This window comes from Atractosteus spatula, chromosome 13 (assembly GCF_055471065.1).
Source record: "Atractosteus spatula isolate fAtrSpa1 chromosome 13, fAtrSpa1.hap1, whole genome shotgun sequence".
Classification (NCBI taxonomy): domain Eukaryota; kingdom Metazoa; phylum Chordata; class Actinopteri; order Semionotiformes; family Lepisosteidae; genus Atractosteus; species Atractosteus spatula.
The window spans coordinates 38,035,005-38,051,831 of NC_142718.1; the positions used below are offsets into that span (position 1 = coordinate 38,035,005).

At 34.5% G+C, this 16,827-nt stretch overlaps 1 protein-coding gene across 2 annotated transcripts in view; it reads right to left on the reverse strand.

Annotated features, from left to right (window-relative positions):
* The window catches only part of dpp10 (dipeptidyl peptidase like 10), a 219,599-nt gene that overhangs the window by 5,990 nt on the left and 196,782 nt on the right, over positions 1-16,827 (reverse strand). For both annotated transcript variants that reach the window (XM_088930512.1, XM_088930513.1), the window contains exons 8-17: positions 12,225-12,345; positions 8,067-8,221; positions 6,602-6,699; positions 5,407-5,530; positions 4,727-4,765; positions 4,417-4,524; positions 3,739-3,827; positions 3,466-3,513; positions 2,383-2,504; positions 302-349 (exon numbers count right to left, since the gene is read on the reverse strand). In XM_088930512.1, the coding sequence (XP_088786638.1) occupies positions 302-349; positions 2,383-2,504; positions 3,466-3,513; positions 3,739-3,827; positions 4,417-4,524; positions 4,727-4,765; positions 5,407-5,530; positions 6,602-6,699; positions 8,067-8,221; positions 12,225-12,345 (952 nt within the window). The remainder of the gene's footprint in view (positions 1-301; positions 350-2,382; positions 2,505-3,465; positions 3,514-3,738; positions 3,828-4,416; positions 4,525-4,726; positions 4,766-5,406; positions 5,531-6,601; positions 6,700-8,066; positions 8,222-12,224; positions 12,346-16,827) is intronic.

The following is a 16,827-nucleotide window of genomic DNA, read 5'->3' on the forward strand; positions in this document are numbered from 1 at the left end:
AACGGAAAGGAGGCCATTCCCCCATCTAGCAAGTGCTGTTAAAATGACCTTTCAAAAATTTCATTTGATTTAGTGTAAATGTTAATTTAGCGTTAATGTGACATTTTTAACATTTAGAAAACTACGACAACATTCAGATATATATCTAAATGCTAAGTGACCTGATTTTCTTCTAATTAATTAACTTTGCATGAGATAACAGGTACAGCATGTGTTTAAATACTTAAATAGATTTATGATATCAGCCCATCTAAAAATGATCATCCCAGTGCAGGGGACATTGGAGGGGTACAACACTTACTTTTAGGATTATTTAGAGGATGTACAGTTACTGTTGGTATCCCATGACCTAGATCAATCAATAAAGGGAAAAAAGAGAATACGTTATGCAACAAAATGTACTGTATTATTTATTTCTTTAGAGTGATGAGAACAAAAGCAATGTATTTAATTCCCTCATTTCATTTAATCGCAGTAAAACGACATAGTTTGCAGGTACAATGACCCAAGATTCAGAAGAAGGAGTTACAGTATATAGCATCCAGGAGAGTTCCAGCTGCTAGAAGTCAGGTAAATATCTCAGGCAGACATGTGTTCCTAAGCGTACCAAATTACAACAGGTGCACCGCAAGCCAGAGCTCGTAAGTGGTTACATAGAAAGCCAAAGATGTGCCTCTGTCTGAGCAGCCCAAATAAATCCACAAATCTTGTACAAATCATTGAAGAGAATGAAGCACTGTTTTGTTACATGTGACCCCTTTGCTTGTGTTTTGTTATGGCATAAGTGGACATTTCAGTTTCTCAAATTAAATGCAATTAGTTCTGTTTGGAGAATGAACAATAAAAAACACAGTTTTAACAAGCTATTCTAAAGAAAACTGCAAATTGTCATGTCTACTGTACAGCAATGCCAAAACATCAAGCCTAGATTTCATAACTTTTGTCCACAACATTTAATAAAATTTAATGAAGATTATCTTACATTGAAATATTGAAATAGTTTTTCGAAGACGTTTCTAAGGTTTATTAAAAATGGTACATAATGTCTATTTTATGCAGAAATGTCTTATCCAGTAGATTGAATTTAAGGGATAAATTTACAGTACTGTACATGGTTGTTTTCAGAACAAAATAACTTGGATATTCCTCTCAGATAGTACTACATACTGTACCATCTTATTGTTTGGAATGGGGGGGGGGGGGTATTTTTTTTGCTTTCAGCACTAACGATGGTACCCAAATCTAATTTTCAAACACACATATATCTCAAAGCAGTAAACTACCAAACTGATGCATCAAACCTTGCCTTCCTCAAGCAAAGTCTCTGTTCCACTATATACACTTATAGACAATAATTTAAGCATTTATGTAGTAACAATATGACTAAAGATTAAATAAATGATTGAATGATATGAAAAACACCAGCAATTGCATCCTGATAATATAGATATAAAATATATGTGTAGATTCACAGTTAAAAACCTACAAAAACAATTTACCAAACAGTATACTGCTGTAGAGTTACATCTAAAATAAATAATAGTTTTCATAAAATTATCAATATGATTATAATGCGCACAATGCATCTTATTGAGCAGCATATAACTATATTATAACTCATAACAGTATATTTGACTCTATATCTGACTGATTTGATTGAAAACAAAGATAAGAACTGGTCAGAGACATGGCCTAGAGTGATGTGTCACACTTCAGTAGGTCACTATTCTTAATAATTGATGATCTGATTAACACTTAATATAAACAAATAATTGCATACATCAAAAGACAGAGGCATGATCCAGGATATTGTTTCAGGATTAGGGTTTTGTCACTATGATCTACAGTAGGTGTTCTTTATTATTCCATTTATGTCACTGTTAATATTTTGTAATGTAATTTATTTATAGGACATTTACAGTATAAGTGCGATTTGCTACCCCTCATCTAAAGTGACACTGAATTTGTAACAAGTACCAATAAAATCCTTATGATAAAACTGACCTACTAATTGGTATCATAAATTAAGTTTATTTTATTACACTAGTTTAATAATTGTTGCATGCCGTGTCACTTTCCTACAAATAATTTATGAAACTTAATTCCACATCAGCTTTGAATAATATATTCCAATGGTTTGTCTGATTGCTGCCAGTGCAGGTGTGAGCCGATGTACAGTACAGTGTCAGTTGCTTATACTGCCTGCATATTTAACTTAACCATTAAAATTCACAAGGCATGTAAATGTTACATGTAAGTGTTGTTCACACACAGCAGCATTCCAACAGTTCAGAGACAGAAAAATCAAGCAGGGTCTCTCATGCTGTACTGTATATGACAGACATCCGCTGACATAGAGTCTTACAAATGAGCCCCACCTACCTTTACAGTGCAGGAGGAAATACTGATTATTGGGACTGATGTCAGCGCTGACAAATGTACAGTTTGTCTTGCTAAATTCACAGGTCAAGCAGCGACGAGGAAATAAGTCAGTAGTAGAAACACTGCAAGGAAAATAAAATGATGTTGCTTTGCTTTAGCTTCCACTAAACTTAAGACAGCAATCACTCAAATCCGTGTTTTCCCTTACTATACAGTATCTATAAATATGTAAAAACCTACAACATAACAATGGAATGTCAGAATAATTTTTGCACGCAAGACATGCAAAAAAAAAGGCTTACAAAATACACTATTCCACCAGAAAATGCTGAAAGTACAGTAGTACTTTTTAAATGCAGTACTTTCTATATGTAAGAAAATTCAAAATAATACATGGACCCATGTGTTATTATAACGCTTGTTATATGTATATTATTACCTCTTACAACAAGCAAATGTCAGAATTAAATGGGATGATGAGATTATTATTATCATCATCATGTGTATCAGATATACTGCCAGTGTTGAAATGGAGGTTAAAGAAGCTGTACAAGGAGAAGTTAATCATACATTCTGGAGATGCAGACAGCTCCCATGGAGCTGATCGATCCAGGAGGCTTAAACTTTGACTTTGGCTTTAATGGACTCGACTAGAGGGGAGAGGACCTGGCCAGCAGGGCGAGGTGGTCTAGCCCCCCAGAGAGAGCCATGGCGCGGGGCTGGATGGGTGAACATGGGAGAAGAAGGTAGGACTTGGGAGGGAGGGAGGGACGGCCAGGTGGTACTGAGCAGGAAACACCGGGAAGGAATGTCTCTTGTTTTTATGGAGGTACAGTAGGAGCTGCCGACACACTCAGTCAGGAGGCTGTCGTCCTCCCGAACTCTCATTAACTCCATTACAACTTTCCGTCCTCAAATGACAAGGAATCGAGCCGGGATCAAAATCTGTACATGTACTTTTGTAATCCTCTTGAATTCTATATTGTTAGATAATTCAAATACCTCAATTAAAACACAGTTTACACTTAATTTAGTTGATCTGTTTTATTCTGTTTTTCTGTAAACTTCTATAAAGCCTGTCACCTGTATAGATGTCTCCACATTGTTGAAGCTTCAGTGCTTAGGAAATATCTAGAGAAAGAAAATCACAAAAAAGTGAAAACTAAAAACAATTTATGCACTATACAGAAAATTACAGGAAATTATGTTGTGCTCACAAAAACCTTTGTCTAGCGATACAAATTACTCTTGGTCTGTTTTTTTATTAGATAATTACTGTACGAGTTAGAAAATATTATTCTTAAAATAAAAATAGTACTAATTTTAATTTCTTTACCAGGTAAAGAATATACTCACAAGGTCTGATTATTTTCATCATAGGCTAGTATTTTGGTAACCTCCCAGTTGCCTGATGTTAAATGACGAACGCTTTTTCCAGTTTTAGACTTTGGGAAACAAAAAGAAAGAAAGCAAGAAGGATAAGAAAAGGCCACCTTTCGTCTGCTGGGACTGCTAAGAACAGCTGTTGCTTCATTAGAGCGGAGGAGATGGGTGAATGGCATGACAATCTTGGTACAATAACTCTGTTAGCACCAGTTGCAGATGTAAACTTAGTCATGTCTGATTTCAGATCCTTCTAAAGGAATAGTAAAGTCATACAGTATGTGCTTTTCCCCTTAATCACAAAAACAATGAAAGGGCCTTTCTCAGTTGAATGTACCAATATATAAAAAGCACATTATAAAATGAATGTGCTTGAAGCTTTATTCCAAAGGCAACATACAGTATATTTGAACCCATTTACACAGTTTGAACAAATAAGGTGAATAAACAAGCTCAAGGGTGCAACATCAGTGTGTCAATGTCTTACTTGGGATTTGAATGTACATCCTTGCAATTACAAAAACCTACCTATCCATATATACAGAGTTACATGTGTACTGTATATAACCTGTCTCTTCAAGATAAACATACACTTTATACCTGATTTGTACGTTTATATGCAATTCTGCATGCAAATAAACTGAGCCTTACCTGCTCTGTAAACATTGCAATGTGATGGAATTCTCCTCTCCCCCCTTGCTTCACTGGAACAGTTAAAAAGAATTTACTGCCATCCTTTGAAAATACTGGTTCTTCGTTCTAAAAAGATGTTGAGATCATTGAATCATTTAGGACAATATTGCCTTCCTTTGCATTGCTAAAGGTATATAAAATCATTTATAACATGAAGCCCATTTTAGCTGAAATAATTGAGAAATGTTTTCCTGGCAATACAACTGCAGTGTCTTATAAATACTCTCTACACAGAAATATTCTTCTGTAGTTAAAATAAGTCATTTACCTGTTTTGAAAGCCAGACTTCGGATCTCTCCTCATGTTTCTGAAATAATAGATGGAATATAAATAATATTGTGTGGCATTTTCTGTTGATAAGCTCGTACCTTACAGGAATCACATTTTCATACTTCTTTCAGAAATCATGGTATTCTGTAACACTTCACAAGCTTATTAGATTATTATTATGCTATGCAAGCAACTGTACTTTTTCACTCTTGAACAAGTCAATTTATTACTGCCAGCTTACCAGTAGTTCAGCAATTTCTAAAAGACATTTCTGCAAGCTCTGTATAGTTCACTCAGCTTTCTTGTAAATTTGCATAGCAAATTGAATTGACAAGCTCTGTTGCAGCTCTTTGTGCTTCACACAACAGATCCTTATTTTAATGTACAGCTACATATACAGTAAATAATGAACTTACAACAAAAAAATAGAAAGCATTTCACCACAAAAAAACAAATATAGTCCTTTGTAATTTGTAATGCTCTCCTGTACAAAACTATGTTTGTTCGCAATTATAGAAAAGAAATGTTATGCATGAAACTTGATTTTATGGTGGCTTAGCAGAAACTCTAACAGATTGTGAACAGTTCACTGGAGCTTAGTTTCAAGAATAAGCCTGTCAGTAATGCCTGAAATATCTGTCTTTTCAGAAAAGCATGCAATCATACTTGTTCACCCACCTCCAAACAGGCTCCCACAGTTGTATCACACACTGTAAGGATCGAAATGTTCTGTAGACGATTTAACCATCTCACAGCAGTTTTGGTGCTGCTGATCCATTTCATCATCACCACATAATATTCTCTGTTCGAACATAAATTAAATTATGTGTAATCGGCAAAATTACCAGATAATTATAGATTAAAAACTTGTATTTATAGCATTAGGTTTGTAAATATACATCTACTCTTTCTGTTGATTGATAAAAATTGATTGCATTTCTGTTTGATACCAGCTCGTTTTACAGCTTGAAAATTTAATGGTTGCTTCAGGGTTTCAGTCAGCCTCAACTAATTTTCAGATGTTTTCCCTCTCTTAACCTCCTTTCTATTCTATTCTATTCTAAACCTTAAAATCAGACATTCAGTTTGGATAGTCTGGTCTAAAATATTGACATTTCAGAGAGGTGTTCTGCTCTTTCACCCTTTAAAATGAAAAAAGATGATAGATTTCACAATATCTACACCCTAACCTACAGAATGTAAAAACATCTGGGAAGCCAATCAAATATCATCAGAGCTTGACCAGAGCTTTGGTTCTTAATCCCAGAGATTACAGAGCACTCTTTTTTACAAGACATACTTTTCAGCACATTTGCCTTACTTTTGAATATTCATACCACCATCTATCCCGATCAAGCCACAGAAATCAATAAAGAAGAACGTAGAGCTTACACTGTAGTACAATGCAATATTTTGTATTGAAAAACGTCTAGTGATTATTGCAATACATTTGCAACAACTAAAGTAAAAAGAGTTATTCCAAACCAAATCCCTGTTCTGTCTTCAGGGATTATATTTATCATTACTGTTTTAATTGATTGAAAACAATACTAAATGTTGACTAGAAGAAAGTAATCAAAGGGATGAATGGTTTACACTGTTAGTTCCATTTAGACTTAATTAAGCACAGAACATTTTCACTTTATATCAGTAATGATGTGCAAATAAAAATCATTCCATTCATGCTTATGAATTTATGTAACTTCATATCCTTCTTCCTTAAGAATGCATAAAACAAGCAAAGGTATTTTATAAAATACCCTAGATGCTAAAATATCTCCTTAGTCATTCACATTCAACTCTCGACATATGTAATACAGTGAGGAAAAAAACATTCATTAATCTAATTACACACAACTTGGATTAGATATACCTGGCTTTGAAGCTGTCTGGTGGTTTCAGTTCCTGAGTGTGCGTAGGTCCATAGAGATTCACAACATAAAGCTTAACAGTAGGGTTTGTTTGTCCAGCCTGTTTGTATAAAAAAAAATACTTAATGTTTCTGGCAGCAGGTGATTTTCAGAACACAATCTCATTGCCAAAATGAAAACAGGTATCCTTTTAAGGGTAATTCAACTCCATGTGTTATATTTTTTTTTGGTACATAGAAAAAAAAAAACAATCGAGAGACAACACTCAAAAATAACATCAAGATGTACGAGTGAATAAGAAACCCTGCAGCTGATAAAGGCACGACTAATGAGCATTCATAATCAGAGCAGAATATTCCTTGGAAACCTCATTACAATCCAGTGCCATCAACACGTACACTTACGTTTCACAACTCTGTTGTATAAATAAAGGCATTAGTCCACTAAATTCGTTTTTCATGCAGGCACTGAAACGTAGACTGTTGCTGGATTCATTTTCAAAGGACCAGAGCTGCAGGAGGTTTTAGTTGTTTATTCATTGTAACAGTAAACACAGTACATCTGCAGTATATTTTAATATTTTTTTTCTATTGTAACACATTGTAGATTAAAATAACATCTAAGTATACTGTACTGTGTGTAAAAAAAATACAGATTATTTAAGAAAAGGCAACAAACCCAAAGCAAAACAATAAAGATGTCAGTATAAGACGGCTGACAATTTTGTTCCTTCAGAGAAAAGAAAAGCCAAATCAAGGTTTTACAGGCCAAATTTTGCCATTCTTCATTGATAATGACATGCAGAGATTTTCTTTATCTTTCAGTTTCATACCAAATGCATCTTACTACACCAATAAGAAGTACACGTGCACTTAGCACCTACCTACTCCAGACTTACTTATGACTTACCCGTATTTCTCAATGCATGAGCTGTGACTCTCTCATTTCTAAATTCCTAATTTCTAAATTCTAACATCTTTTTGTTGAATGGTAAATAACAGTGGGCATTGATTGTAGGGAAATAGAAGATAACTTTTCAATGGTGAAAGAAGGAATAATTTAATTTTAATGAAAACTCACCAATATGGAAACCTGCCTGCTGGACTCTACCAGTTGTTTTGACTATTGACTATTGTTGTTTTGACTATTGCCTGCCATACTGTCAAGGTTGGTGTCTTTGTGGAGACCATTCGAAAGAAAATCTATAAAATGAGGCTGTTATTTTAACAGAGTAATGATTCCTAATGCGTTTAAAGAGAGAGAGTATACTTTGCAATCACAAGTGGTCAATGTCAACCAAAATAGAAGAGTACCCCTCTCACCCACAGACAAAAATGGAAAATTACACCCTTAATTCCCAACCTCACTCTATTTATTCTAATATTTAATCTGGAACAAACTTGCACCTACATTTTAGCTGATACATGCTCATGTTGGTCATTTTAATCGAGCAGAGTCATTCCCTACCTTAGGGTATGGGTATTGCTTTCCTCTGGGGTACAGGCTGCCCGTAAAGTGAGGAAGGGCCATGTTAGATACCAGGGAGTCATTAATCATCAGGAACGCCAACCGTTCTCCATCTGGGGACCACCAGTGGGCAATATGGGACTTCAAGATTTCCTCTGCAAACATATTTTTCAAATAACCATGAATCAGATGTAACACCAAAACAATGACAAAGCTTAATATTTGTTCATGGGGCTTCATCCCCTGGAAATGAAAACTCAAGGCTCAGGTGTCTTCTTTTGTGCTTCTACTCTGGATGGGAAATATGAAAATAAAATATAATATTTAGAAGTGACTGATATACAATAAAAGCAATGACACAATGCAATAAGCTGTTTCCATTACAGAGATAAGAATTGCCTTTACCACTAGTGGGATTTAAAGCCTCAGATTGTATCACCCTTAGGAAAAAGTACTCAGTGGAAACACTGCACATGCAGAGCCCTGAGTGCCCTAGCAGAAAGGTACAAAGATCATCATCTACAGCAGTAGATGATTTTCCCAGGCAATGAAATGCAGGACTGTGTGCACACCACTGTATAACCTGTAAATGCTCTGTTGATGGCTTACTTTATATCAGGCACATCTCCATCACAGTTATTCTGTCTATATTTAGAACTAGTTATGTAGAGTCTTACAACATGTTAAATTGCTGCAGTTTTTTAGAAGCTATGCAATAAATAAATTGGAATTTTAATGGGATTGGGTTGAACTTACAGGGCAGGTTCCAAAACCACAGCACTTCGAGAAACGTTCTTTAAGAATATTCCTGACTTGTACTTGTAAATTGATCACATTCATCCCAGCTTTTTTCCACCTGCTTCATAATTTGATATGAATGCATAACAATGCAAATATACTAGTAATACATGTGACTAGTCAAAACATTTTGTCATCTGACTCTAATTTAAATCTTAAGCTATGAACAGTGGGGTGCAAGTGCATTCTTTTCCTTAATGTGCCTTATAATACCAGTAGTGTGGGTACAGCAATCTGAGGTTTGAATGTCAGATACAGTACTTATACTTATGTGGACCATGAATGATGTTTCCATTATATCATTATTACTCTGAAAACATTATGCATTCTGATAAAAAAGTGGAGAGGAATATCTATAATTCATTCTCTAAGTAAGAGGGAATTATTCAATTGATAAGTCCTTTCACTCAGTGACAAAGGTAATTCATAACTAATAGGTCAGATCTTACAATTTATAAATTATAGACATACTGTACTGCACCAAATTACCAGTAGCACAATGAAAAAATGTCTGGCTTTAAAATATGTTATGCAAACTGAATGAATGTACTGGATGTACTGAATGACTGTGTTGTACTGAATCTACAACAAGGAAATACAATAAATATTTTTAATATTTTTCTGAAGTGTGTATTCTAAGATTTAGAATGAAACACTACAAAACAATCTATGAGAAACTCTAGAACTATATACAGTGAACAAATATGAAGAAATCTGAAGCACTGTAAGTGTTCTGTGTGTGGTCTATTCTACAGTATGTACCTGTATATACAGTAATTATTCTGCTCTGAAGCAACATATAAAAATGTATTTAAATTCATTATGATAAAATATGATTATACAACAAATGTAGAAACTATGGATAAGATAAATTGATTCTGTGTTTTCTTGTCCCAATCTCTTAATTACTTAGATATAAAATATTACATACTATTATTATTGTAATTTTCATTTTTCATATAGAAAAGGTGAATAGAGAAGTTGAAACATTTCTAGACACCACTATGTGGGGCAATTTCATTTCATTTCATTAAACAACTTGTATTTAAATAAATAAACCCATATTTTAAAAATGAATAATGGATTAATTAAGTGTAATCTGGAGCATGCATCAGTCTGAGACACAATAAATTAATTAAAAACTGAGCCCTGTAATTAAAGTATAATTGACATATATTATTTAAAGTAAAATTAACATTTACTTCCTCGGGCTAGTATAGTACTTTTGTCATCTTCACATTAACTGCATACACACTGCATTTTGTGTGAAAAACATCTTTATTGTGATCACATTTACAGTAATTAAAACTACTCCTCTACTGTATATTTACTTGTTTTCATGCATTCATATGTAATCAAATTTAAAACAAAAGTTGCATTTTTAATTTATTGTTCCCTTGAACTTATACCCAAACATACTGGAAAAGTAGTGATATATTTTTTTCCTTTTATACATACAGTAGAAATTGCAATTGGTAGATTTTTGCTTTTCTTTGCACAAAGTAGAGTATACTGTATGTCTGAGTTACCTAAATAATGAAGGAATTTGCCTTGGATTAAATAATCTACCATTTTTATAAAAAATGAGCTGCAGCACAAAACTTTCCAAAAGTGAAGAAAACAAAGTAGAATCATCACTTTATTGAACGGTATACAGACAAATTCAGCATTACATTAACTAACTTACAATTCTAGAAAGTACTGCAAAGTTGTGAGAAACATTTGGAATCAATTGGAATTGTTATTTATTTGAAATTGATATCAGAATAATCTTTTGATTAATAACTAATATTTGATTTCATACAGATTGTGTGCTTTGTAAGTTATATTGTCAATGATAGCAAAAAAACAAATGTTAGCATTAAAAAAACAGGATGATTATTTCTGAGGCTACACAGTGTTGATTCACCAGCTGTGAAAATCAATCACTTGAATGCAAGATAAGATACAGGATACTTATATATTCCAGGATTTCTCTGCTTCCTCTTAAGAGGCTAATATGTTCACAGCATCCAGAAATTCAATCGACACAATTATTTGGGATGCTGTTGGATAAAACGTTGAAAGGTTCTTTGCTAATGCATGACCCTGAAAGGTAGTATACTCACATTTACTGTGGGTTTTCAGAAAATAAAGCAATAACTCTTCCTACATTTCCCTGAGAGGTAGGAACAATTTACATTTTAATTAAAAAAATCAATCCATAATGCAGTTTCATTTTCATCTCAGTATGAATAGGTCTTGAGTCTATCAATGTCCACTTAGTATGAAATTTAATAGGTAAGAGAGAAAAAAAGCAAAAATCTTCTGAGAGTTTTTTTTTTAGCATAAGACTAAAATTAATTTTCATTCTAACTATATGTTGTAGTCTTTATTTTTTCTGTGATAGTACTGCAGGTAACAGTTTTACATTACTAATAATAGTTTACTGATATGAAGTACAATTGGAGTAGCACCCTATGAAAGAAACAAAGGTCTTGTCTATATTGATAACACATAACCTCTTTAACCTTAAGCAGAGGAAATTGAAAGGGTATGTTAATCAAAACATCTCCAACAGTATTCTGAAAGCCAGTTCCAGGGTCACAATTTATTAAGGACCAGGGATTATTAACACAATTTCTAAGATCAAGTTTATTTGGGACTGAAAATTCAAGGGTACTTCAGAATTGTGGAAAACCTAATTTATATAATGCAACCCACCTACGAGGCTGAAGCGTACTTTACACATTCATTTGGAAATTGGCTGGAATATAACATTTTACATCTTTAACTGCATCCAAAATAAAATTGATCACATACTGTATAAAATAATTTATGAATTCTATCACTGAACAATAGACATTTTTCATATGTGAGCAATAATACAATTTTCTAATTCTTTGGGCATACACATACTGTAACAATCATCTCTAAAGTACTGTATTTAATCCTAATTGTATCAGAAAGAAAATGACTGAAAACCAGCAAGGTCCATTATTCACAGCAGAAAAGCTGGAATGCTTGGTATTTTGGAGACTTGTACATTATTTTCCTTTTCCTGATGTTTACCATACAGTATTTATCTACATTTCTATATTAGGTTCTTGAGCCTTGTCACCATGGATACTGACCTTCCCGAGTGATAAGCTAAATTGCAGAGATTCTTCCCATCTGCCTTTCAGTCCAGGCTATTGACACAAGAATCAGACTTATATCCTCTGAGTGCAGGTTACACCTTCAGGTTAGAGAGATGAATGCTGGGCCATTAGGATGCTAATTAAAAGCTTGCCTTAAGTCAGTAAAACCTAAGATTTAGAACATGGTTTTGACTTAACGAAACATGCTCAAAGGATTTTAGGACTTGATCTGTATACTTACCCTCATACAACCAATCTGCAATTCCATTGAAAATGACTCCTTCTTTTCCAGATAATGTAAGCCGCAATGAATTGCTTTTAACATCTGATTGGTAGTAGATGTTGTTTTCAAATATATAGATCTAAAGAATGGAAAGTAAACAAAGAGCAAGGGAATTAGAGATAAATACAGGCATGTCTAGTTGTTTGGTGGTTATTAAGTTAAGCTGTTAAGATGTTATTTATTAAGCACCTTGTGTTCTTTCTGTTTGATACTCTCTAGCCTGGACAATGACAGCGTTCTGATGTCAGGTATTAATATTTTAAGTACTAAGCTTATGTAAATCATCTCACATTTCTAGCCAATGAAAGGACAGAATTCATGCAAAATGTTTCTAAATTTTTTGGGATAGGATTGAGAATATTGTTATTGTAGGGTTTCCAGGAGGCTCAAGAGCAATACCTCTGTACTGTATGTGTGATGCTCAACCAGTGGACAGAGATGTACAGTACCATTCATAGTATGTAAACATTGACTTTGCAAGCCAAGTTCTGTTTCGCAGCTACTGTAACTGCTCTCTGCTAGCTTGGGAGCAAAGCCAAGACTTGGTAATGTGCACTTTTCCACTGCTTGCTTTTGTTCTTAAAATGACCAACAATTCAGAATAGTTATTCACATCTTCAGGTCTTTGTAGTCTTTGCAAGAAAGTACCACCAGCTGGGTGAACCAAGGACAGTAAGCAATAGTTAGCACTGACTACGGTATGCTGGCTTCAAAACAGGGTCACTTTTGTAGATTTGCCAAAAGCAGAATTCAGCACTTCAAACACCAGCTGTCTGAAGCTTTTCTTATGTAAACAAGAATTGTTTCATCTCTTGTGATAAGCATATCTTCTGGTGCCAGTTATCCATATATAAGCCACCTGTAGTTTTCTAACCACGAAACAGAATTACTGAAATACTGTTTTAGAAATATACTGTAAGTACAAGGGAGTACAACAAATTATTATTCTTGCTTTAAGTAGTTCATAAAAGTAAAAGAAGCTAACGTCTGTGATATCAAATCTAATTTTCAAAACATATATAAATACTTAAACAAGCCCTCCAGTCACAATTTAAATGACTATCATTAAGTTAAAACTAATATGTATGTTTATATACAGTATTTGAAAAGATCTTTAAATGATCACATTTATCTTATAGCATCCAGGCCTGTCCAATCCTAGTCATAGAGGTGCTGGTATCTCTGCAGATGGTCTATGTCTCTATAAAGTACAGCAGCACTTGAAGCATTTGAATGAAAAGCTGCAGAAACAAACAACCCTCTACGACCTCAGTTGGATAGCCCTGATCGGATACAAGACATTTGTCATTCATCTGATTGTTGCTAGTAGTCAAAATGTGCTGAAGAAATACTTCAACAGTTTGTATCCAAGAATCTAAGGGGGTTTCATACAATGTAAATAAAAAAGTGTTAATTTTGAAAATCTGTTATCTGAATGGGACATAAGACTTTCACAAGGCAAGGCAAACACCAGGGTTTCCTGGTGATGGACTATGAAATTAAAAATGTACTGTATCATAATCACAAGTTAGTAATAAAATCACCTTGAAGGATACACAATGTACTTTACAGAATAAGATATATGTTCATTTATTTGGATCTAGCTGTTGTAAAATTCAGTAGCTTTCATAAAACACCCCAGAACACAATTCATGGGAGATTTGTTTCTGAAAACTATCTTCAAAATGCTTTTCTAAAAGTTAAGATTCATCAGTCAGATTTCAGAAGCTAAGCAAGGCTGAGCCTGGTCAGTGCTGAGATGGAGGCCTCTAGGAAAAATCAGGTTACTGTTGCAAGTAGTGTTGGGGGACCAGTCGGTGGCGATCTTTCCTCTAGATCAAAATGTCTAAATAAAGGCCTCGGGAGAGTGACTCGGAGATACTGTAGAAGGTTCTATCCTTGCAAAATAATATTACACTACATAGTCATTAAAGGCCCTATACCTTGTTTGTAAAAGCAGGGGTATTGCATTTCAAGCACTAAATTAGGTACTGTAGGTGTCCACCTGTATACTGTATGTAATGTGCTTAGGGATCCCTTGGGATGCATGGAATTATTATAATGAGTGTTACATGTTTTAAATAGCATGTACAGTGGAAGAAGAAACTATGAAAACATATTTGTTTGCTTTCTCTTATTCTCTTAGAAATTTTCTAATAATTTTAAGTATTTATGTGTAGCATAGTACATCACATGTAGAAGAATAAACATGAATACTAAAACTCACATTGTGATGTAAAAAAGTAAAAACAACAATAATAATACCCGTTTAAAAAGAAATTGTCAAAATCCTCAGGATGGTTATGCTGGTATTTTAGATTACATAGCATTTTTAATTAGATAATTAAAGTTCCTCTTTCTGGTCTTAAGGGAGGATTTTATTATTAAGTTGTTAGGTTTGCACCAGGGCTTAGTAATTAGCATTTAGTAATTACTTCAAGACTGAAATCTAGGAGCTACAGCCAAGAAGTGTCAATGGTTTTGATAACGCAATCAATCTGCTTAGGGGAATCTTCAAACACTACACTTCCACTCAATGAATATTTTTATTTCCCTCAAAGATCTTTACTCCCATGTCAAAGCGACATGAAGAACCACACAAATATTCCCTTTTGAATATTGAAAAAAACGACTGAAGGGCTTCAATTAACACCATGAAATCACAACATCTCAGGACAAAGTAAAGGTCATGCTTAGCTGAGGTAGCACAGGCTTCTAAAACTTTCATGCTTAAGAAAGCCCAGAGGTTCTAAGTTTGAATAAAATCAGGCATCATCGCAGAACATGGTTTCACTAAATAAGTGCAGACAATCTGATCTGTGTGAGGAGATGTGTGATTCTTAAGTGCAGCCAGAAGTCCATTTCTAATTATGCCCTGAACATGAAAAGGCAGTTACATCTGAACATGATTCAATTTAATAAACTGAGTTTTGTAGGACTCCTAGAGTAATTTAGTACGCTATTGCCAGATTTGTCTTTTTCCTTTGTCCCCATGTTTGGAAATTTGGGTTTAATGTTCTACTGGGGATCAAATATCAATTTAAGCGCCCTCTATAACGAGCGTCACACACGTAGACCCTCGTTTTATCTTCAGATTGAACCAGAAAATGCATTCTGGGCCCTCAAAAAGCTGAATTTCATCATGGTTGATTTTTAATTTGGAGAGATATTGTTACCATGTACACAATTTGTCAATCCTTGTTTTTATTTTCCTAGTCTACAGAACCCCAAGGTCAATGTTGCACTCTATACTGTACTTTGTAAAGCATGCCCCACTGAGGGGGAGTTATGTATCATCACTGGACAAAGAGGTAGGAACTTATCCAACCCAATAGTGCAAACTGCACATTAAGAAATATCCCGTTTTAGGCTGATGATTCTACAAAATACATCTTTGTTTTCAATCCAATGTAATTTTTCTTGTGTAGCAGAGTATTTCCATCTTGAAGAAGGATGATAAAATATATCTACGGATCATCTAAGACTTGAGTGTCAGTTCAGCTCTATGTGTAGACCTTTTAAAGTTTGAACTGTGCTATCCTGTAAAATTTCATTAATGTTGAAGGCCAACAAATCAATATGTCTACATTTTTTAGCTTCACATCTATATTCAGTCACTCTGAATTATGGAGATTCATGTCAATCAGCTCTTGCTTTTCACAACACTGAGAGATGGAACAAGCTAAAGATTTTAACTTAAATATAACTTAAAATATAGCTATACTGAGCACCAAAACAAACTTACAGTAACTCTTAGAATGAAAAATTACATATTTTTGTAAAAGGTTCATTTTATTTTTACTGAACACACAGGATCTAGGTACTGTAAATTCATTGTACTGATTAAGTTTTGTCATCAACAGGATTAACCAACTTGGGCTCTATTGTGAAAGAACTACAAGTACATATAGGTTAGTAGATGATGTGGCCACCATTGAAAGCAATACAAGCTGTACTGTACATCTGGAACAATGCATGCTTTGCACCATTTTGCAGGTGCTGTTATGTGGGATACTGTGTTTTCACTGGTCTCAGAGTGCTACATGCCACCTGTCATCCCAGGTCACCCTTCAGATAGGGTTCAACTCTGACACATGAGCAGTATGAGAACAAGTGTTGATCTGCTGGAATGTTGTCACGTCATGAGCAGTACACAGGAAGGGCAGCAAGTGAAGACTTGAATAATGTATAGCTATGCTGTCTGGTTACCATTGATTAATACGAATGCTGTTTTGCAGTGACAAGACACTCCTGTCCAGACCATCAGTCTTGGTCTTCCCCTTTGATCTTGGAGAGGTGTTGAGAACTGAGGTACCCTGAAGATGGCTCAATGCTGACAGACCGAGTCTGGCTGTAAAGCCCCCAGATGGACAGAAACAGTGCTGTAAGTCCAAACTTTAAAATACTGATGGCATAAAGGTGTAGTTCTCTTGTTTAAAGGAGCATATTGGTCATTTTTATCTCTTAATTTTCACCAGGTTTGACATCCAACACATTAAATCAGCTCGTCACCTGTGGCCAATCATCTCTCTCACTAATGAGGTGAATTAGTGCTTATGCA